We start from the raw sequence: 22,811 nt of genomic DNA, 5'->3' as shown, positions 1-22,811 counted from the left end.
GACTTATAAAATCCCTCAATTGTAAGATTTTTGGTTAACCCTCGATCACGCGCTCAATGAGCGCGGCGCCGGCCGTTTGCGTTTTTCAATATTTTAGTGTTTTGGACGCGTAAAAAATCTGAAAAAATTAGAGTTCCTAGTTCAATCTTTTTATTAAGCGTTGACGCGGTCCGTTTTTTTGTCGGGTAATTTGTTTAGCTAAAAAAAGGAAAGAAACCTCGAACGGACAGGAAAGCGGCGCCGCGCCGGCCGGTGCGAGTGAGTTCCTGTTGACCGCTCGAGCGGCAGTGTTGCTACATTCACTGGCACACTTGAAATGCGCACGTAGCGGTAAGTGTCAAGGCGGCAACAGCGCGCTCCGCTGACCGTGCGACGGATGAAGGCTAGCGGCCGAGTGCGAGTGATCGAGGGTTAAGCGATCTCAAGACAATCGGACATTTCTGCGCTGTCCCATGTATAATATCCCAAGAACTCATTACCTCGGCTCTTACTTTCTAAATGGATCGACGGAGGAAAACTATCGACATTTGTCGATGTAATACGTGTGAGTACTAAAGCTTTATATATTTTTTGTTATTGAAGCGACGAGAACACGAGCAGAAATCTTAGATATTTTTGACTCTAGATATTATAGTAACTCTTCCACATAAAAGTTTAAAAGAATATTTATATTGAAAGTAAACACCGGGAAAATAATAACAATAAGACTAGTAATAACGAAACTTATGTATATACTCCTGCTTCACTGTAACCCCCTTGCTAAGAGAGAACACTCAAGAGCAATAAATGAAACTAAGTTTAGTAATAGTTTTCCGAACAGCCTCATAGCATTCGATATAGCGGGGAATGAAATCATGAAATTTCCAAATTATGACTTTTCAATGACGAAATGCTTTGTAATTCCAGTGCTACTATCGCTGCATAAAAAATTTCAAGAGTTGTACCTGAAATTTCTCCTAAAAATTGTCAACAGTGTAATCACAAAAATTCCACATTTCTGAATGCAGGAGTGAAATTTTGGAATGTAACAATTTGTTCTCTCCCCTCTTTATAAATACTATTATACATAGTATTATGCACCTGTATAAACATTTCCTTTATAAACATTTCTTCTTGATATATCCAAGAAACTTGAAATGAAGGCTAGGAGCCGAATAGCTCAGTTGAGTGAGTACCCGATGCATAATCAGACGGTCTCGGTTTCAAATCCCAGTCTGGACTACCAATTCTTTCAGTATATTTTTCTTGTAAATTAATATCGAGAATGACACTACTTGGTTCCCCTCCTACCTACTCCAAAGTCCTATCCAACAATATCCTATGACGTCACAAGCTGTGGAGTGCTATATAAACTCCCGTCTTGAGTGAACTCCCGTGTTTAGTTAATAAGGGGAAATGTCAGATCTTCGCACATTCTCCCAAACCCACCTCTCATGAAATGCACAAATAACAAAAACACTTAATTCTCCTTTTCTACTGAACTTAGCAATCAACTTATAGATTTATCCAATGTACTTACTCTGTCGTAACCCAATCATCGTCCACCTGACATCATCCTTGTGCATATAACGAAAGGCATTAGCGCCGGAAACCTCTTCCGACATGTATCCAGCAACAATGGATATTCTGTGATCACAGAAGATGATACGACCGTCAACCAAATGACGTGTTACATACTCCTCTTTAGTGGCTTCGAATAACGATAGCTCGGTTACGCGTCTGTGCATAAGGCGTGCTATTCCAACGAAAATAACATCGTTGTTCGTTGCAGGGTATTCTGTAACGATTTCCAACGGTTAAATTATCAAAATAAAAAATGAGATGCAATAATTGGTTTTCAGTCAGCGCGTGGAGCTCTGCTTTTGACAGATTTCAATTACATCGTCTCGATTTACGTAATGACTTCTTACCTCGATCCGCCGGTCGTTTTTGACAGTAATCAGCTAGCCTGTGGACCCCTGAGATGCTAAAACACTTGTACTGTATGTGCTCACCCCTCGAATGCGTTCTCTGCGCTATTTTTATAACGAAATTTCGTCGTCGTTGAGCAGTTCTTTTGCTATTGTCAGACGACGTGGAGTTCTGATCGTGATTGGAGCCATCAGTTACTGCTGGGAAGGCTCCACTCACCGCTAGACCACGACTCAACTCATCGTGGTCGTCTGGGTGCACGTAATTGTACAGCGATTTTCCCATTAGTTCGGTCTGGAAGGAAATTTTCATTGGGGCTTTTTTAAATCCTAAGTCGGGGAAAATTCAGGGACTGATGGAATTACTCATATAATTTTAAGGAGGTTCAGTCACTATTGATGAATTGTAGAGGTGAATATGACCAGATAGATATTTGTACATTGTTAACAAGTGACGCTTATGGGAGAGAAGAGTTGATACTAATGCCCCAGTCATTGATAACTACATAATTACGTTGATAAATGGCCCAATCGTTAATAGCTACCAAATTATGGGTCGCTGCGATAGAATTGTTAGTTAGTTAAAAATAATAGTGTCCTTCGTGGTCTACATGGTCTAATTTCCAGAAGAGTGACATTGAATTCATATTTCACGTGAAAATTCAATCAAATTCGATATTTTTGAGCGGCAGGAAGACTAAAATTCCACAACTCACGTGAACTTTCAATAAAAATTTGAATATTCAGTGCCAAATTACACTGAAATTTCAATTAATTAAAAAATCAATAATACATTGTTATCGATTTTTCCATAAAGTTTGTAATTTTCAGTTACAAAATTCCTTGAAATTTCAGTGGAAATATAGTGTAATAAAAATTTCTTAGAAGTGAGACGTTAACTAGAAATGAATCTCGTACCACAAGCCCTTTCCCAATAATTTTATTCGCCACCTCCTCATCGATCAAAAGGGAATAAAAATAACTCGAATCTTCAACTATTCAATCCCATTTTCGCCCTCTTTTACAATATTTATTATCAACGAGTGAAACGACTCAGAGAAAAGTATTTATAAACCAAATGAGCAACGAAGTTTCAACAGAAATATGAAATTCAACAATTACATTTTACCACTTCCCTAAAACATTAATTCTGTAGTTAGTTGACGTGGGTTTAACGACGTCAGTCTTGTTTTCACCGCAGGTAATCCAGTCTTAGGATTTTTATTCTCTCCCCGTATTCATACTCACAATGGACGTCTGATTGTAGACACCCTGCGGGGGATAACTTAGTGTATCTTCTTGAGTATGTGAAGGAATAAAAAATGAAGTCCGGGGGCAAGATGATTATCCCTCGTCAAGCACAGACGGGGAGAATTATCGTTAAGCTCACTCTCGCTATCAAGTTTGTGAAAATTTGGTGAATTTTCATGGAATTCTTCTCGGAAGAAGTTGAATTCGTTCTGTCACTTTGATATTTTCGTCTTACAGGGAGATGGAAATAAATCGTGTGTTTTCACGTGTCGATATCAATACATATTTCTGTTGTGAAACGAGTGAATGATTTCAATGGCATGGAAGACTATCCTGCGTATCGCGGATTTCTCTTTTCAGAGAAAGGGAGGCAAGTATTATCAAGGTTTTCCATGGTTTCTCCGTTGTTGGCACGTGTTTACAACGTGGAATATATTTTTATCAAGCAAACTGTGGTATGATGCATCGTGAAATGCAGTGGAATAAGAGGAGACTGAAATGTTCGTTAATAATTGGGTGAACTTATGGAATGTACACTGAGAGAAAAAAAGCAAAGTTCTCAAACAAGTCTTATTTGTGCCCAATAAATCGTTTGTTAAAAATTATCAAAACGAATTTTTTGTGTGAAACGTTGAACGCGTGCGCCAAGAATGAAAATGTTAATTGCAAAAATATATTTAGATTACATAGGTTTGACTAATAATACTTATGAAAATTTTTCATCATTTCTTCGAAGAGTATCTCCTAAACTTCTTGTTCAGGAGACGAGGTAAATATTTCTCCTCGATTATCCAATCCAAAAGAACTATTGAAAGAACTCCTGGAGCTTATTACGAACACTGAGATTGTCCTTGAATATTCATGCTTATTACTCTCGTGACATTACAGAAGAATTCCATTAATTTACAATTAATAATGAATTTTCCAAGAAAAACGGGAAATTTTATTAGTTTAGGGTATCAATGTTCAATTCTATTCACAAAATTGTCGGGTCATGTGACGAAATTAAGGATAAATTTTGCACTTTCCAAAGTATGACATGAATATTCTGTTTCTCATATAATATCCAGTAAAAATGTGGCAACTCAAAGACTCACTTTGAATTGTAAGGATTTTGGAGGAAGATGAATTCTTTCTGTTGGTACAATTGACATTGTTAAGTGGATAATAATGTTCACTTACCGGTAAGTGTCCCAGCGGTCCCTCTATATTCCTGCCTACATGTACAATGCTCCCGGTGGTTGTCACAATGAGTAGAAAAGAACCATTTCCTTCGCAACTCTGAAGAATAAATTCAGTATTAGATTTCCACTAGCCTTCAACGATTTCTAACGTCAAACTTACATCAAGGCAAATCTGCTCAAGGTCTATGGAGTTGAATTTACTTGGGACAGATCCTTGGTTGCCTTGGCCAAGAGCTGTAACACATTTCCATGGAGTGTTTTCATTTTCTTCTCATTCAACTCGATTCATTTATTTGTTAAAAATGAGAAAAACGAAGGTTACAAATGCTTATGGAGTTGAAATGATGGATATTTTTCAAGGATCATGTTTTTTTTTTCCTTTCGAAAAACATGACCTCGCGGCTTATTGGATATCTTTGATTCCAATTTCATTGCAGTGTTCGCTTTTCCAGGAATTCACAGAAGAATTGGGTACATTGTGTCACATTTTTCACAAAGTTTTTGCCAGTGGAATCCAAAATATAATTGGTTACCATTGAGGGCACGTGTATATGAATACTGTACACGATACACTGTATACACGATACACGATATACATTAACATTCTGTTTTCATACTCGTGTCAGTTTGTTTTACCTTTTGATATTGTTTTTACGAATACACGTGCACGTATTCTGTGGCAATATTCACTTGCAACACACGTTTATTTTTTATTCATATAGATGAATAAAAAACGGAAAAAGTATCAGAAAAATGAATATTGGAAATGCTGTCGAAATTGTCGAATCGAGGAGTTATTGAGTGCGTGAAGAGGAGATATTACTTCTGTGCAACAATCGTTTATTGCATTTAATGAATATTTATCACGGCAAACAAATTTACTAATTGGAAAATGTCGGATTTGATGGGAGGAATTGGAGGTTTTTTAAAACTCGGATTTATTGTTCTGAAAATGGGATTTTATTCTCCCGGTAAAATCAACACTTCTATAGAAATTCCTCGGCTCAAATTTCCCGAGTTTTTTGCCTGAAAACGTGAATTTTTCTAGAATTTTTCTCGACAATTTCTCTCCGTGTAGAAGAATTGTCAATCTTCATGTATTTATTGTTTCCATTATTTTTTTATGTACAGTAGAGGCTTCGTATAAGATACCTCGCGCTCGGAGCGCTCGAGGCCTACCCCCACTCTCGGCACTTTTATCGCCTTCTGAATGTTTATGTTCCGTGAGCTTCTTATAAGATACCTATGGCCCCGGTCATTTTTCAACGGGAAGAGAGTAGTTATACGGATCAAACGGTGTTAAGGGTCAAATCGGAGGGACGAACGAATTGATCATGAGGATCTAATGACCTTAAGGGGGGGTCACACCACTTTTTTCAAGTAGTGGAAATATACATTGATTTTTTTTTCACTTTTCCCATCGAAAAATCGTAATTTTTCGTCTGTGATTATTCTCGAGTCCACCAACAATCCCCCAACGTCAGCTGCCATTCTATCACGCGGGGTTATATTTAGAGAGAAAAGGGAACATGGGGGACAGAAATTCAAAACATTAAACACATATAAATTGATTAGTTATCGATATTCATTCAGTAAAAATGAACATTTCATTGAATTCGGATGCAACGAGCGAGGTATCTTATTTGAAACCCGCTGATCCCTATTTTTCTCCTCTCTATGGGAGAGCGCGTAGGTGGGGGCATAGGGGTTCCCGTAATTCCTTTCCTACTGTCCCTAAGGTATCTTATACGAAGCCTCTACTGTACTTCCAATGTTTCGATATGTAATATATTCATGATGTAACGCGGAGTGATAGTGATAAATATGATAAGCCATTGAAAATAATTAACTTCTCTCAAGTAAATATGGTCTACATATTAGGAAATTTTCCTCTCAGTGTAGAAAGATGAAATTCTATTGATTTTTCATTTAAAGGCCACGCGGTAAAGCTGGGCAATTCTTTAAGGATTGACGTAAGCATCTTTTTTACAAGAGTAAATTTTTTCATGGTCAAATGCCATGAAACTTTGGCAAAACGTTATTTGAACTATTATAAAATGATCGATCTATCGCTCAGCTCTTCGTCATATTGTCAATATCGACATTTTTGTTTTTTTATGTTTTAGTTGATATCGACAATATGACAAAGCTATGACAAATATGACAAAGCTAAGCGACNTTTTTCAAGTAGTGGAAATATACATTGATTTTTTTTTCACTTTTCCCATCGAAAAATCGTAATTTTTCGTCTGTGATTATTCTCGAGTCCACCAACAATCCCCCAACGTCAGCTGCCATTCTATCACGCGGGGTTATATTTAGAGAGAAAAGGGAACATGGGGGACAGAAATTCAAAACATTAAACACATATAAATTGATTAGTTATCGATATTCATTCAGTAAAAATGAACATTTCATTGAATTCGGATGCAACGAGCGAGGTATCTTATTTGAAACCCGCTGATCCCTATTTTTCTCCTCTCTATGGGAGAGCGCGTAGGTGGGGGCATAGGGGTTCCCGTAATTCCTTTCCTACTGTCCCTAAGGTATCTTATACGAAGCCTCTACTGTACTTCCAATGTTTCGATATGTAATATATTCATGATGTAACGCGGAGTGATAGTGATAAATATGATAAGCCATTGAAAATAATTAACTTCTCTCAAGTAAATATGGTCTACATATTAGGAAATTTTCCTCTCAGTGTAGAAAGATGAAATTCTATTGATTTTTCATTTAAAGGCCACGCGGTAAAGCTGGGCAATTCTTTAAGGATTGACGTAAGCATCTTTTTTACAAGAGTAAATTTTTTCATGGTCAAATGCCATGAAACTTTGGCAAAACGTTATTTGAACTATTATAAAATGATCGATCTATCGCTCAGCTCTTCGTCATATTGTCAATATCGACATTTTTGTTTTTTTATGTTTTAGTTGATATCGACAATATGACAAAGCTATGACAAATATGACAAAGCTAAGCGACAGATCGATCATCTTATAATGGTTCAAATAACGTTTTGCCAAAGTTTCATGGCATTTGACCATAAAAAAATTTACTCTTATGAAAAACTCCCGCCAAAATTGCTTACGTCAATCCTTAATAGAATCGGTCAGAAACTAATATAATTTTCAATAGAAGTTCAATAGCAATCCGATAGAATTTTCTATCGACAGTTTTTTGCGATGGAATATTTTCATGCGTGTGTTCAAGTGTAGACTCACTGTAGTTGATCCTGAGGTAGGCTGCCGATAGCCTGAGAATTGATATTTTATCCTGACGCCTTGAGCTACCAGCTACAGCGGGCACCATGGCTGCCATCATGGCAATGTTTGCGTTGAGGTTGTCTCGTCTCTGCTTCTCCGCCAAATTCCTCGAGGCTCGGGCACTACTGCAACAATTACAATTAACAAGTTCAATATTTACTCGATATTACCGAGGTCACGTGTGTTCCAAATTTCCGTAATATTTGTTGATTAACCCACAATTGATGTTTTTATTTCAAAATTCATCGACGGTAGCTGTGGATATTCGTACACGTTATACGCAGAACAATATCTTTGTTCATGTGAAATTCATGGGAATATCGACGGGTTAAATATTTGATGTTTGTCACGTGCTCTGGCGCTGCAGCGATAGATTTCCGGAGGATTTTCCTGGGGAAACATTACGTGACACGTGTATTTGTTGTTAGAACCTTCGCGAATAGGGTGAAGGGATAATTGGAAGCACTAGAGATAAGAATTTTCTATTGAAATTTTCAATGAAGGAATTTTCAGGCTTTCATTGGATATGTCAGCATGACATTTATTCTTTTAATCTATTAATATTCCAATTTGTTTACAAAAATTTTGGATATTATTATCAAAACCTCTATATCGATGCTACATTTAATCTCATGAATAAGTAGCAAATTTAGAAATGATTTCTGTTGTTATCAAGCTCCCAGGCTGAAATTTTGCGCATGGTTTCTCAATAGATTGAAGAATGTATAAAAAATTATCAATTTCTAGCCAATTGTTTATTCTCTCTGACCAAGTCGTAAAATCCTTAGCATTTGTTTCTGTTCACCCCCAGGGAATAAAGTACCGCAAATTATGACCAAGGCCACTGACATTTCCATTAGGCTGGACATTTTACATTTTTATGTATTTCCCCATTTTTCTACATCTAAAATTAAAATTTTTATAGACACACCCACGCATGCTGCTGCGTCACGAGGTCAATGTACAAACCTAGACGGAGGAAAAAATGAAAAAAAGTTTCGGAGGAATTTTGTGAATTTACGCTGAAGGAGACTGAGCTTGATTGTTTGAAGGTCTGTTGGTGAAGTGCCGCAGTCGAGCTTCTATTCATTCCACCCCACAGCACCGCACCACAGTATCAGGCTGAATTTGATCGTAAATTATTGTGACACGTCGTAACTTCACGAGTAACAATCGAAATATTCTGTGGCCACTGTGACAGGATAATGGAAACATTGACTTATTACAAGTGTGTTAAATTGTGGGGGGATATTTCCGGATGCAGGTAACGATTAATGTTGTAATGAGTGTTGATCACCTGTCGATTGTTTGTCACTGTTGTAATAATTGAATTTGGGGGGTTTATGTAATGTTAGTGAATTAATCCAGAAATTAATAGTCATTCATGTTACGGAGAGATTGGGGAAGTCTGGAGCACGGAAGTTGTTACCAGAAATTATGTATTAAATTAATATTCAACCAATGCATTTTTTATAAATTTTTTGCACTTGAAATGAGTTTGAAATTTTCATGTGGAGCGTTTCGGAAAAATTTCGGAATTAAGTGGGTTAGAGGGTGACGTAAAAAGGTTTTTTTATAGGAAACTGAATTACATTGTTAAATATTTTCAGGAACAATGCATGGAAACAGTAGATTTCAATTCAAGTATTCCATGAAAATTTATTGAAGTAAGAAAAATTAAAATGATTAATTAATTAAAATTAAAAATGTTTGTAATTTTCGAAAATTGCAATTTGTGAATTATTTCATCCATCTTCCTCCAACAATAAACTTTCTAATTTTTTTTCAGATTTTTAAAATGTTTTCTACCGGTTCATTATCGAGTTTCAAATTCAGACCTGCGAAATTTAAATAGTAAAATCATTGTAAAATGTCCGTGGTGAACGTAGCAGCAATGACAAAAATTATAAATCCATTGTCGATGAAATTTCAATTTTTTCCTAACAGTATCTTGACATTTGCTTCTAAAGAGAATACAATTTTCATTTTGTAAATATCTCTAAAACTAGTGGAGTCAGATAAAAATAACACCATAATCCAATTTTCGAAAGTAATTCCACTTTCTGCAAAAAAAAATTCCTCAGAACCGACGGGTTTCAAAGATATTTGAGCTGTAAACTTTACGACAATTTTCATGAGCATGTGAACATCTCTAAACCTAATAAATTTAGAGGGAAATCGCAAAAGAGATTCAATCCTTGCTTCTAACTCGATCCTCCACAAATGAAACTGGAGTATTTCCCCCCAAACTGACGACTGACTTCAAGATATTCGGGACATCATTTTTGGAAAGTTTTCATTGAGATTAAATTCAAAGATGTTCTGCTGAATTTTCTCTGCGAGTAATCCGTACATCTGCTTTGAAGTCATCAGTTCCCCACTCCTGATTTAATTATCACCTGCAAGTTCCATATGTGAAAGAAAAATGAGAAAGCATACCACAGGATTGAGTTACCACGTGGAGCGTATTTTCCTCGGGCCCTGCGTAGCCCGAGCTACCCTCATATTGCTGATTACCTCGGTCAAGCCTCGAAGCTCACACTCCAATGTTTTATTTTCACAACATTGGCAGACGAAACCACTGCCAAAATAATCATCATAATCCTCTCGATATCCTGGAAGTTTGCCCGATAACTAATAAATTTCCCTCACATTTTCCCTTTCTCGAGTTTCCACGTGAAATGGCATCGCATCACACACGAATGACCGGAAAATTCGAGTTGGGGAACGAAAATACCCGAGACAATCTCACCTCATATATTCTTGAGGTTTTTGCAACGTCTGCATTTCGAGAATTCAACGTAATGCAGACGTACGTTGGATAGGTCACGGTTACATTTATCATATTCTATTGCAATACGTCATGTATACGTTTTCACGCTTCAAATTCAAATGTTCCCAATTGAACTACAGAGAGAGACTATGGAATTATTTTTTACTGTGGAAACATAGTAATTTTGAGAACAAAAGAGAAACTACGACGTGGTGGACGAAAAAATACGGCTGATAAAATTAATATTTAATATGGAGTCTGTCGGAAAAATTACTGTTGAACATAGTGCACTAATAGAAATGATTAGTTATTGTTAACAACTGGATTTGGTTGGTAACTAGGGTCTATTCGGTCTCACCAAGAATTCATTTGTTAATAGTTAACAAATGCACATTTGAGGCCATGTTTGAATGAAGCTAAAACTAGCGGAAAATTCGACAGCAGAAGATTTGTCTTCGGCGAATCTAGGAGTGCACAAATGTTTTCAAGTAATATTCAAACTCTTTCGCCTTTAAAAAACATTTGTACATATGGTTATTTGACTCTCCTACACTTAAATATCCCCCGAATTGAATTTTCCACTGACGAATATTCTGCTAGTTTCAGCTTCATCATGTTTGACTCGACTTTCACCTTTCAAGTGAACCGTTCGTTAACTATTAACGAATATTGATTACGTCATATTCAACTCCACCATTCGTCAATAGTTAACGAATCTCGTTTGGGATAAATGAATCATTCCATCAGTGTAAAAATTGAGAATCGGTGTAGTAGAGAATGGTAGCATAAAAGTTAAAATTTCAATTGACTCGAGTAAAATTATGATAACCATGAATTTTTAATTCGTCAGTTAAAAAAATATTCTCATCCCATTTCAAAATGAATATTCGCGGAAGAGGATGAGGGAGAAGGAGATTTTTTGAATAACCGAAGTGAAAAACCATATTTAATCTCGTTTATCATCCTTGAAAATTATTATCAATAATTTTGCTCCATGAATATTCATTCTGGAAAAGAGTAAGGCGGAGAGGAAAGATTGAATTTATTAGATTCATTGAATCCGCCACCCGGGTCAAAGCGTGGTCGACGGAGAGGAGAAATTCCAAGAATTGAGAACAATTGACCCTCTCATATCGTCCACTGGAGTTTTTACAAATGTAGAAGGCGCGAGAGTATAAACAAAACTTTTAAATCGTAATAAAAAATTACAATTTAACATAGTAAAAATTCATACAATTTGAGTAATTTCTCATCGTTCCATAGTTAAACTTGGTAAAAAAATTAAGGGTTTTTAACACTATTGAAGATTATTGTTTCGTCCGTGCATTTTATATTGTTTTATCCGTTAAAAATTCCTACGTTAAATCGTAAAAAATGGATTTCAATATCGCAAACGTTGGATTAAAATAAATCAAATTTTCAAGTTTTTCCGTTACGGTCCTCGATTACTATATGTTCATATAATAATTTTTAATTTTATATTCTCTCCGTGTATTGTTTTATTCCACAAGAAATCGATAAAAAATAGACTTTATAAAGTCGAAACAATTTCGATTATTTATTTACAAAAGATAACAAAATATCTGGAATGCAATGAGAAAACTAATTCTGGACTCATCTTCTCTATTCTCCACCACTCTACAATTTTCCCTGGAGCACTCACCCAAAAATAAACCTGCAATCATCTTTATTCTTCGCCAATTCAATCAAAAGTATACTCATGTTCGTGAATTTTATATAATCGCAATTCCCATGATTTATCCCCCATTGTTCGGGTTATTAACGTATGTAATGGAAATAGATTTAAAGCTGGTGATACGATTTTCCCCTCCTCCGCTCTCGTGTATTTATTCGAATCAAACTTCATCGTATTATCCATCGGGCCGGCAGTAGTCTCGTGTTTGGATCTAGGCCATCGAGAAATTGGCTTATCGAACGCTTCGGTTTGGATTATTCGCGTCGCTCTCTCATATACGATTGTTACGTACACAGGGATAAAAAGTAATTACATGTATTCGTGATTGTAAAGTCACGTATCGGTACCCCAGTGGGATTTTATTGCTTCTATTGGGGATTGTTTAACGGTATTTCAATGTTTTCGTAACGAATTGCAATTGTTTTTTTATTTTAAGATTAATTAAATGGGGATTTGAATGGGAAAATAAGTAAGCACAATGTGTTTAGACATTGCCAATCGACAATTTTTTTGAAGAATATAATATAATAATTGTCCCTCTACGTAATAAAGAATAAGGTTTAAAAATTCGAGAGACGCCCCTAATTCTGATCCTTATTTGTCACCCTGAGGATGCAATTGAAAATGAATTATTATCTCTATTTCTCGAATATGTTCACATCTCGATAGATTCATATGGGGGTCATAGAGGGGTTAAATTCTATGCGGATCAAATTCTTCAAAAATAATAAAAGTATACGTCAATCTGCACTGTGAGAATTTTTTTGAAATTTCAAGTTTTAGATAGGATTCAAAAAAATTCATGAGTTTTCAGTGAAAGTGAGATGGAAATTTCACAACTTCATTGAATTTTCAATGGAACATGAATATTGAGAAACAAAATGACATGAATTTTACATTTTTCCCTGAATTATACTCATTTTTCTGAATTTTCACGGAATAATTGAACTGAAAATCAATGGAATATTTGATTTCCTGTTGGAATATTTGTTGCTTTGTTCTGTTTTTGAACAAAATGACATGAATTTTAAATTTTTCTCTGAATTATACTAATTTTTCTGAATTTACATGAAATAAACATAAANGGGGGGGGGGGGGGGGGGGGGGGGGGGGGGGGGGGGGGGGGGGGGGGGGGGGGGGGGGGGGGGGGGGGGGGGGGGGGGGGGGGAGGGTGAATCTAGCAGAGAGCAGAATTTTTGTCATAACCATTTTTGTAGATGTTCGCCCGCTCTGCAAAAATGGTTACTACGAAAATTTCTCCCTCTATTATATTCGGAGATATCCTCGAAAACTCAGCTAAGAGTAGAGTCGATAAAAATCGTTTTACTGCTTGGCTACTGGATTCCATGTGGATTGAAGATATTTGTTTCAATGTCATCCGGATTATTAATTCTCAAATAAAAAGGGTAAAAACTAAGGGCTATGAGAGTTAGCACTATCGATCATTAGTAATTCCAGAAATATTGACAAAACGATTGATCTGAAATCTCGACCTTATCACCAATACGTTTTAATACAGATCATATTGATAATTTAATAATCAAGTCTGGAACTAATTCCGACCCTGTTATCTCTCGTATTTATCCTACTGAAATCTCCAATTAGAAATCCGAGTTTATCCGTATCAGATTATTAAAATCGAAGGTGAGTGAAAAATTTAGTTAATTCGGCCTTCAGCTCGATCCCTTGTTTTTCCTACTCCCACTACAGCGAGAAAAAAGAAGAGCAACAATATAATACATGGATATTAACCACGACCGGTATGTCCTCGCTCCAATGATTCTCTAATCTCCCAGAAGCGCTTGACAAATTGCTATTACATTCACTTCTGTCCTTGACTAGCGCTGAACTTGACAATACCTTAAGTTACGTGGAGTTACCTGCGAACGAAAGAAAAAAAAAACACACTCACACTTTTATGCGCAGACCAGTAGAATATCGTTAAGCGGAAGTGGACCCGAGTATACAGAATGATAAAAACGAGTTTCATGTTTTCAAACTAAAACCACTCACTTGAGCGAGAAAATATTGGAGGCATGAAATCAAACTAAAATTAATGTCAAAAATAAAATTTGTTACTAGATCTGATGAATGGATATTTTACTCAATTCATCGCTTTACTCGGTTAGGAGTTTGTTTTCGGGCCTAAATTATTAGCAAAAAATATCCTTAAACAACACTGTAAAAACTAGTGTCTTCAAATGTCTTAATTTAAAAGTTGGTTAGAAATTATCTTAAAAATCGTGGCAAATTTTACTGTGCGAAAGGTAATCGTGAAGCGAAATATGATTCAATGAAAAAATACCTGTTTGTGAAGGATATTTTATCATTCGTTCGGTAAAAAAAACATCTGATGATAGATGCGAAAATTATCTTCCTATCCAGTAAAATCTCTCTCACCGGTAGGGTATTTTTTTTCTTGGACCCATCAAAGTTATAGGGACGAATGGAACTTTTTTCTCCGTGTAGACACATAGGTATTATGTCATTAGACCCGAGAAACCGCGATCTAACTGAGCGAAGCGAGCCCAATTTTGTTTTCGGCCCCAATGACGTAAAATATGTTATGTCACTCGGTGATAAAAGTATTATCTGGCGAATGTGGCTTTATAATCCGAGCCGAAGGCTAGGATAATGCTTTTATCGCCTCATGACATAATATACTATTTCGTCACAAGGCAGAAAAAATCTTTTCTGACGAGTGTGAAGGTTGCAGACCGAGGCGAAGCCGAATCACACTCGTCAGAAAAGTTGTTTTCGGCCGAGTGACGATCAGAATTTTTCTTCACAATGTTCGTAAACGGCGTTTGACGGCCAGTGTGATGAAAATAATAGATTATTAACCCGAGACCACAATCTATTTTTTATCACGAACTCCCGCAAAGGGAGAGTGGCGAAAAGTAAACCTTTTTCATATTCTTAGTCATCAAAAGAATATATCGTGGATTTAAAAAACTTTTACTTCTTGAAATGGTTCTTTTCCTTTCAGTGTATTACCATAAAATTCTTTTTGAACCTGGGGCTGTAATCGACTATTCCACTTCACATTAGTTTGGGGTTCAACGAATGCGAGGGACGCCTCCATTACCGCCATGGATGTGGGCACCCAAAGTGTATTCTCCGCATTTGTCTCGTTTGCAAAAAGTTTTTACTGAGAAACTTTGACTATTATCCGCTTTCTTTATTCGCATGCTTCACATACACTCCCGTCCCTTGTTTTTGTTAGATGCGCGGGACGACGCCCAAGGGACTTCGCGAGACTACAACTATATGATCCTAGCTTTCATCATATCAGTTTGTTATTCCCGTTACGATAAAATCGGAGAAATCGTTACGAGTTGAGAATAGCGAATATAAACTTGATCGGCTCCATCAATTGTGTGTATGAAATATTACCTCGAAGATTTTCGAGATTGTGTTCTCAAAATTTTGAAAATTTCATCATTGGGCGAACCTTTTTTTCTCTAAGGAACATTCTGTGATTTTCTAAAAAATTCTAGGAATTTGGAGAAAGTTCTGGAAATTTCCCAAATCCCCAATTCTCACCCAATTCCCAATTCCCAATTTCTCGGGTCTACAACTCGGGCTTTCAATTGAAGGCCCGAGTTGAAGACCCAAGTTTGTAGCGAAGATAGTCAGACCAGATATGAATGTTTTTTTTTGGCTCAAACGAAAGAGCGGGTCGAGAAATGGCGTGCTAGGACCTCTAAAGANTCTGTTTTCAATTGAAAAGCAGAGTTGTGACATCATTGTCTAGGAGGACAATGGGGTCTAGGAGTATGTATAGAACATTGGGGTCTAGGAGTCTCCCCTGGATCAAAACCATCTTTAGAGGTCCTAGCACGCCATTTCTCGACCCGCTCTTTCGTTTGAGCCCAAAAAAACATTCATATCTTGTCTGACATCTTTGTTACAAACTCGGGTCTTCAACTAGGGCTTTCAATTGAAGCCCCGAGTTGAAGACCCGAGTTTGTAGTNACATCTCTGCTACAAATTCTGGTCATCAACTCTGGTTTTCAGTTGAAATTGAAATTGTTAATTTACACAATAATAGGAGTGCATTGACGATTTTTTCTTAACTCGCAAAAATCTTCAAACAATTTGCTACCGATTGGTGATAAATTTTTTTGGAAATAATGAAATAGGGGGGATAACGCCTTTTTTTCAGGGGTGATTTTTCAAAAATTTATTTAAAAAAAAGTACTAACTAGCAAATGTTTTTTATTAGCTCGCAATTTTCTTCAAAACTACTTCAATGAGGAAAAAAATGAAAATTTGGAATATCTATACATGAGGGGCTAATTGATCGGATCTGAGTGCCACTGGGGTTTTCGACGAGTCTGAGCCGAAGCCGAAGGCGAGGCGTGCCAATCACACGACTCGAAAACCCCTGTGGCACTAGGCGCGAATAATATTTTTCCGTAGTGAATTTCACTTTTGCCAATTCGGGACAGGGTCAGTACCAATCCCCGGACTTGGAAAAGTGAAGGTCAGTACGGAAAAAGACTTTCGTTTACGAGTAAACGAAAAGGTACTTTTCCACACGAGGTGAACGTAGCAGCAGTGATAAAGTAGTATATTAAGATAAAAGTGAAAAAACGTGATTGTTTACGAGTGTGAGGCCGAGCCGAATGCGAAGTCTGTAATCTCACTCGTTTGAAAGTACATTTTTTCATATGTATCGTATGATATTTCATGATACTGGTGAGAAAAAAAGGTTTTTTTGTGCGCGAAGCATGCAAAAAAATGCCTTTTTTCACTTATATGATAAATATGCATACATATATATTTTTTTTATTTTTAATATTCGGGGAAATATTTCATATACCGAATCGGTGGAATTGCTCTCATTCTTATTTGTATATGTGCAATTGGGTACGAGTCTCTCTTCCCTCGGGGTGTAGAGACACCGATCGATATATGGGAGGTCTGGGCAGAGTGAGGTAGAGTGGGATATAGCGGTGTGCTTCGTACCCAAGCGTAAACGTGGTTCAAGGTCGTGGGCGTCTACCGTAGCACTGACGAGTGAAAGGAAAAGTCTAAAAGACGATTTTTCTTTGAGATTTTCTTTTCTTCCAACTTTGTTTGATTCAATCTGTTGGAAGAGAGCCTTTGAAGTTGTTCAAATTGTTTTTTTTGTATTTAATCCGTCTGTCAGCAGATTGTTGCTATCATCGGTTGAAATCTTATCAAAATCAGTAGAAAAGATTAAAATCAAATTTCACTAAAATTCACAAATTTTCATTTCTGAATAATTCAGAAATTAATATTTATTCATGAGAGAAAAATATTTAAAAACTACTAATCAAGTATGAAATCATTCAAAATATGATCAGACTTTGTTACTATTATTGTGAGGTCCACCACTCGTTTTTGTTTTTTTAACAAAAAAAAGTTGCAAAATTATGTTTTAACCGATAGTTTTACGAGAATACCAATATTGAATAGAATGAAAGTGAAGAAAATATTTAAAAAAACGAATAACTTGCAGAATGTCATCCGGACGACACTGATTAACTACTGATGTTAAATTTCTCTCGCTCAATTGAGTGAGAAAATTGGAAAATAAAAATATCGAAAAATACAATACGTGAATCCGAGTGTTGCGGGGACAGAGTGACTGAACAAATTCACCATTCTGAATTGAATATTGACAAAAACTTCGATGAAAGGTCACGGATTTTTCCATTTACATCAGCTGCCTTCATCAGTGCTCGCAATGTAAATTCATCCCATCCCGGCATTAAATTTCGTTTCAATAAAATCGTGATTTTTTTTGTTTGAGTCTGGCAATATTCTCGACTATTCCTGTGTATTTTGCGAACCACTGCTCCCTCAGAGTTTACATTTCATCAAATTTATATGTACAAAAATAAATACTGGCGATAAACATCGCCGGAAGTTAGTCATTTATCGAACGAGTGAAATTGCAAGTCTGCAGAAATGAAGTTTTGAATTAGTGATTTTTTTGCGAGAGATAAAAACGAAGTTGAGAATTTTGCGAATTGGAGACGTCTGATTTGGGCACCTCTGTGCGTTGTTCCCGGCCTGCCTCACTGCGGGCCTGCGTGAGCCACCGAAACTATCGTCGAGCCCCGGTCAACAGCCCCAACCTTCTTATCTCTCTTTCCACAGTGGTTTTTCTCTCTTCCATCCGTGGTGCACCAACTCAGTCACGTCTCATCCCCCAATCCTTTCCCTCCTTCTCGCTCGCATTGTTCCTGCTTCCACCGAGCCAAGGAGGGAATGTGAAAAAAAAGAATGACAAAAATCCTCAGCTCTTTCCCCACTCGTCCCCCTCGACGCGCCTCATGTCGGAGGGGAGGGCGTAAGGGTTGAGCAAGGTCACCTTGGAACAGAGGGGGGCCTGTGTTGCTACGGGCAAAAGCCCATGAATACAGATATACTGGTATCAACTGTACAGGAGAAATTTTGCGATGAATTGTCAGGGTGTTAAAACATTCAGTATCTCATTCGGAATTATCTTGAAAAAAAAAGAGAACAAACGTCGGGGGGAATAATAAGTGGAGATGGGGGCTCATGAATATTAAAATATTTTGGTAGTTATGAAAAAGTTCAGTAAAATAATTGAATACATTTTTTTCGTTTTTTTGTAATGATGGGGTATGTAGACATGAATTGTTAAAACAGACATGAGGGGGTAATTTTTTCGGGCACTGGAATTATTTTTTTATTATTCGAGACTTAATTTTTAAGCAGAAATCTGGTTGCTGTAAATAAAAAAGCCATTCTTTCCCGCGAAATCTTCTATTTTTTGCACGTAAAAATGTTGAATATTAGAAGCTAATTTTTTTATCTTCACGAATTCTCGAATTATTCTAATTATCCTGATTATTATTATTTTGAAATTTTGGGATAAATTTACTATCTTATTCTGAATTATCTTGAAAAAAAAAGGATAAACTTGGAGGGCAATAAGTGGTAGAGATGAGGGCTCATGAATATTAAAATACTTTGTCCGTTATGAAAAAGTTCAATAGAATAATTGAATAAATTTTTTTCATCTTTTTATAATAACATGGCGCATGTAGACATGATGAATTATTAAATCAAACATGAAGGGGTAATTGTTTCGTGCAATGGAATTATATTTTGAATTATTCAAGATTTTATTTTTACGCGGAAATATGATGGCTGCGTATAAAAACCAAAAAGCATCCGACATACTGATTTATTTTTACGGTGATTGGAGTTTTACGTGAAATCTTCTATTTGTAATGTGGAAAAGTGTTGAATATTAGAAGCTCATTTTTTATTTTCATGAATTCTTGAATTATTCCAATTATTGTCCTTACTATTATTGTTATTATTATTATTGCTATTATTTAAAAAATGTACGATGAAGTATCATGCTTTTAAAATATTTAGTATTTTATTGTGAATTATTTTGAAAAAAAATTTCGAGGGGAATAAAAAGGTAGAGATGAGGGCTCATGAACATGAAATATTTTGTCAGTTTTTAAAATGTTCAATGAAATAATTGAATAAATTTTTTTCAAGAATTCGCGTATTTCCCTGTGAATTATGTAATTTTCCGTTTTTTTTCTTGATGGTGATTTGTCGAGCTACGTGGTCATTCGCAATAGTAGGATGATGAACTTAAAAAATGTGGACTAAATTTCATTCCATCGTTTTGACCCCCAATGAAGTCCACACCGGGGGAATATTTATTAATCCTCATAATTAAGAACTTAATTTCATCAGTAACAGTCGATATTTTCCACTAAATTCTTGATTATCACCCAATAATCTAATACAAGTTGATAAAAATGTGAAAAATGATGAAACGTTGTGAGCACTGAAATAATAATCACACCCAACTGTCCAACAAATCAATTCTCAATTAATCAGATCAATGCCCTCAGTCTATCGTTTATTTAAAATCTCCAGTCGATCGTGAATATTTGCCCTCGACCTTGCAGGCTGCAGCACAGCGTCGCAGACGGCTACAACACAGTGATGAGGGGATAGGGTTGTGTGAGGGTGATATTGCGCCCATTGGGAAACCCGCTGCGCCACAACGTGGAGTTGCGTTCATAGCATCCAGCCAAAGCTCGTAAAAGCTCAATCACCCGGCGGTGGGCAATGGCTAATACCAGTAGTCTGACTGCGCGAGGCCAGTCTGACGGGACCAGAAGGAGCGAGTGAGATAGACAGATTGTTAGGAGCGAATGAAGGGCGAGGCACACCCGCAATTCAATTTCGCATGGAAGTTTGAGTGGCGGTGGAGTTGAAAGCTCAGGGGAATCGAGTTGACTGGGGATTTGGAATTTCGTATCAATATTGGAGAGAATTCTTTCGTGCTTCGGTCGGTGGAATCAATTAGTTTTGAATATATATTTTTTTTAAGTTGTTGGTTCAATTAAGAGGTCTTATATTTTTACATAAATTTATTCTTTGTTGAATTTTTAATGTATTTGTTGTAACGAATCGGAATAAAAATTGAGGCTTTATTGATTAATTGAAATCGGTAAATAATTCATTCGCTGCACTCTGTAAATATTGATCTATCCCCTGTGGACGGCAGGGGAATCTGTTTCCACTTGAACCTAGCCCTTACCCTGGGGGCCTATTCTCGAAATATTTCCGTGCGCGGAATCGACTCCGTTGACGGAACGCCTATATGATTCCTCTACGCAATTCGTTTACGAAGCCACTTCCGTGCACGGAAATATTTCGAGAATAGGCCCCCTGGTCTATTTCTACTACTGCGCAGATGAAAAAATTGTGTGCGTAAATGCTAATATAGTTCTAGCAGAAGTTTTCCCTTCCCAGGGTACCCCCACTCCACGTGATTCTCATCTGTATCCGTGTCTCCCACTTCTGAAAACGAAGGGAAAGATTCTACTGGAAGGCCTATACGCACGATGGAAGTGAAGCTTCTTAGTTCTGCATATGTTTAGGATCTATAAATAAGGAAGCCCTCGGAATAAAATTGATTTGCTAACATGTCTACCGACGAGGGTTTTCTGTGATTTTAGTGCACTTCGTTCGTAATTCGATCCATTCTGCACGGTTTGAAATTTTTTGGCTGCGATTTCCGACAGACTTGTTAGAGATTTTCATTACGTTTTAGGTCTTCTGAAATTTCGAGGAAATTCGTCATTAAAAATTCAAAATTTTATTGACGAATCAATGGAAACTGTCAATTTCAGTTCAATTATTCACGGAAATTGATAGACATCAGGAAAATCCATGTAAAATACTGTTGAATTTGCAATTATTTGAAAATTATGCCTAATTGGTACTGAATATTCAGGTTTTCATTGAAAATTCAGGTAAGTTGGAAAATTCTCGTCTTCCTGCTGTTGAAAAAAATTAAAATTTCATTGAATTCTCAGTGAAACCTGAAATTTTCCGATTTTTCTCCCCCGAAATTAAATTCAATGTCACTTTTCTGAAGATTGCTAGTCAATGGTCCACGAAATTTGTTTTTTCAAGTATCAACAATATCTACAATAATTCTTCGTATTTTTTTAGATATAAAACAAGTTGAATTTTGTCAACTTAAGAAGTTTTACTTAAAAACCCAATCTACACGTTAATATTTTCGTTGAATGAAGGAAGAAAATAACAGCCACTGAATTAGTAAATCTCCCTGGTAAGAATATGGATGATTCACCAATTGGTGGTGAATTAAATGACACGAGGAGAAAAATAAAGATTTTATAGACGAAAATGCACGGGAATATGTGGTGGCAAGTCGAGCGTGCACGTGCCGTCTGGAAGCTGCTTATTTTTAAAAATATCACATATCAACGACACGGGGTGAGTTCCTCGGGCATTTTCTATGAACCGAGGATGATTGGTAGCAATTCGAAAATTTCTTCATCCATCCTTGCACTTTTTTTCTCTTTCTTATTTCATTTCTCTTGTTGTTTTTTTTCTCTACTTTATTTTTGAGGCAACGGAATTGCACGTGTGATTGTATTTACGTACGTTGAACTCCACAACAAGTCTGAGAAACAGTGAAAATGAAATTGCCTTGACCCACTTATTTTACACTGAAATTTATTCAATTTCTTGGACTGAATGGAGGCGCAGAGAACAACATAAGCGGAGGCAGGAATATAAATATAAACAATGATATTTTGTTTCTGTGCTGAAGCGGGGAATAGAGCATGTTTACGGGAATTGTCACGGATAGAATGATTTAGTTTTTAACGAGGCTTCTTAATTATTAAGGTCGCTCGTTAATTATTAACAAGAAGCCTCGTTGACAACAACTCAATCCTTCTATCTTTTCTATCAGTATCGGGATGCCATTTGTGCCTCATTTTATTATCAACTCAGCGAGTTTTCATGAACAAGTAAAATGATAATTCAATGTTTGCAACATAGGATTCATCTATAGCTAACAAACCGATTCATTTGAATATTTCAAGGTTCGCTTATTAATAGTTAATACACCGACTCCGAAGAAACACTATTTTTTTACAATTAAGGATATCCAAGTATCTTTTACAGTTTGGTACAGACCACACTACAGATTTTTTATAAAGAATTATTCTTTTTTTCAACATTCGTTGTTTATAAATAAAAACTTGAAATTGATTAAACTTTTGGAAACCTTATTTATTTAGGCATGACATCGGTTTCTGGCAAAATTCTGAATATAAATAAATTTGTTATGGAAATTTGATTGTTTATAAATTATTTATAGCAAATGCTCGTAATTGTCAAACATTACAATTTTTAAATGATTTTATA

At 36.3% G+C, this 22,811-nt stretch overlaps 1 protein-coding gene across 3 annotated transcripts in view; it reads right to left on the bottom strand.

The window, feature by feature from the left end:
- LOC107047445 (hypoxia-inducible factor 1-alpha) overlaps positions 1-22,811 on the bottom strand; it is a 75,326-nt gene that overhangs the window by 10,077 nt on the left and 42,438 nt on the right. For all 3 annotated transcript variants that reach the window (XM_015270214.2, XM_015270217.2, XM_015270222.2), the window contains exons 3-7: positions 7,570-7,736; positions 4,506-4,579; positions 4,344-4,442; positions 1,911-2,205; positions 1,520-1,777 (exon numbers count right to left, since the gene is read on the bottom strand). In XM_015270214.2, the coding sequence (XP_015125700.1) occupies positions 1,520-1,777; positions 1,911-2,205; positions 4,344-4,442; positions 4,506-4,579; positions 7,570-7,736 (893 nt within the window). The remainder of the gene's footprint in view (positions 1-1,519; positions 1,778-1,910; positions 2,206-4,343; positions 4,443-4,505; positions 4,580-7,569; positions 7,737-22,811) is intronic.

The sequence above is a fragment of the Diachasma alloeum genome, unplaced genomic scaffold (assembly GCF_001412515.2).
Source record: "Diachasma alloeum isolate Michigan unplaced genomic scaffold, Dall2.0 Dall_scaffold_00183, whole genome shotgun sequence".
NCBI classification, from domain to species: domain Eukaryota; kingdom Metazoa; phylum Arthropoda; class Insecta; order Hymenoptera; family Braconidae; genus Diachasma; species Diachasma alloeum.
The sequence above is the reverse complement of the archived record's forward strand: the minus strand, read 5'-3'. Positions and strand labels throughout refer to the sequence as shown.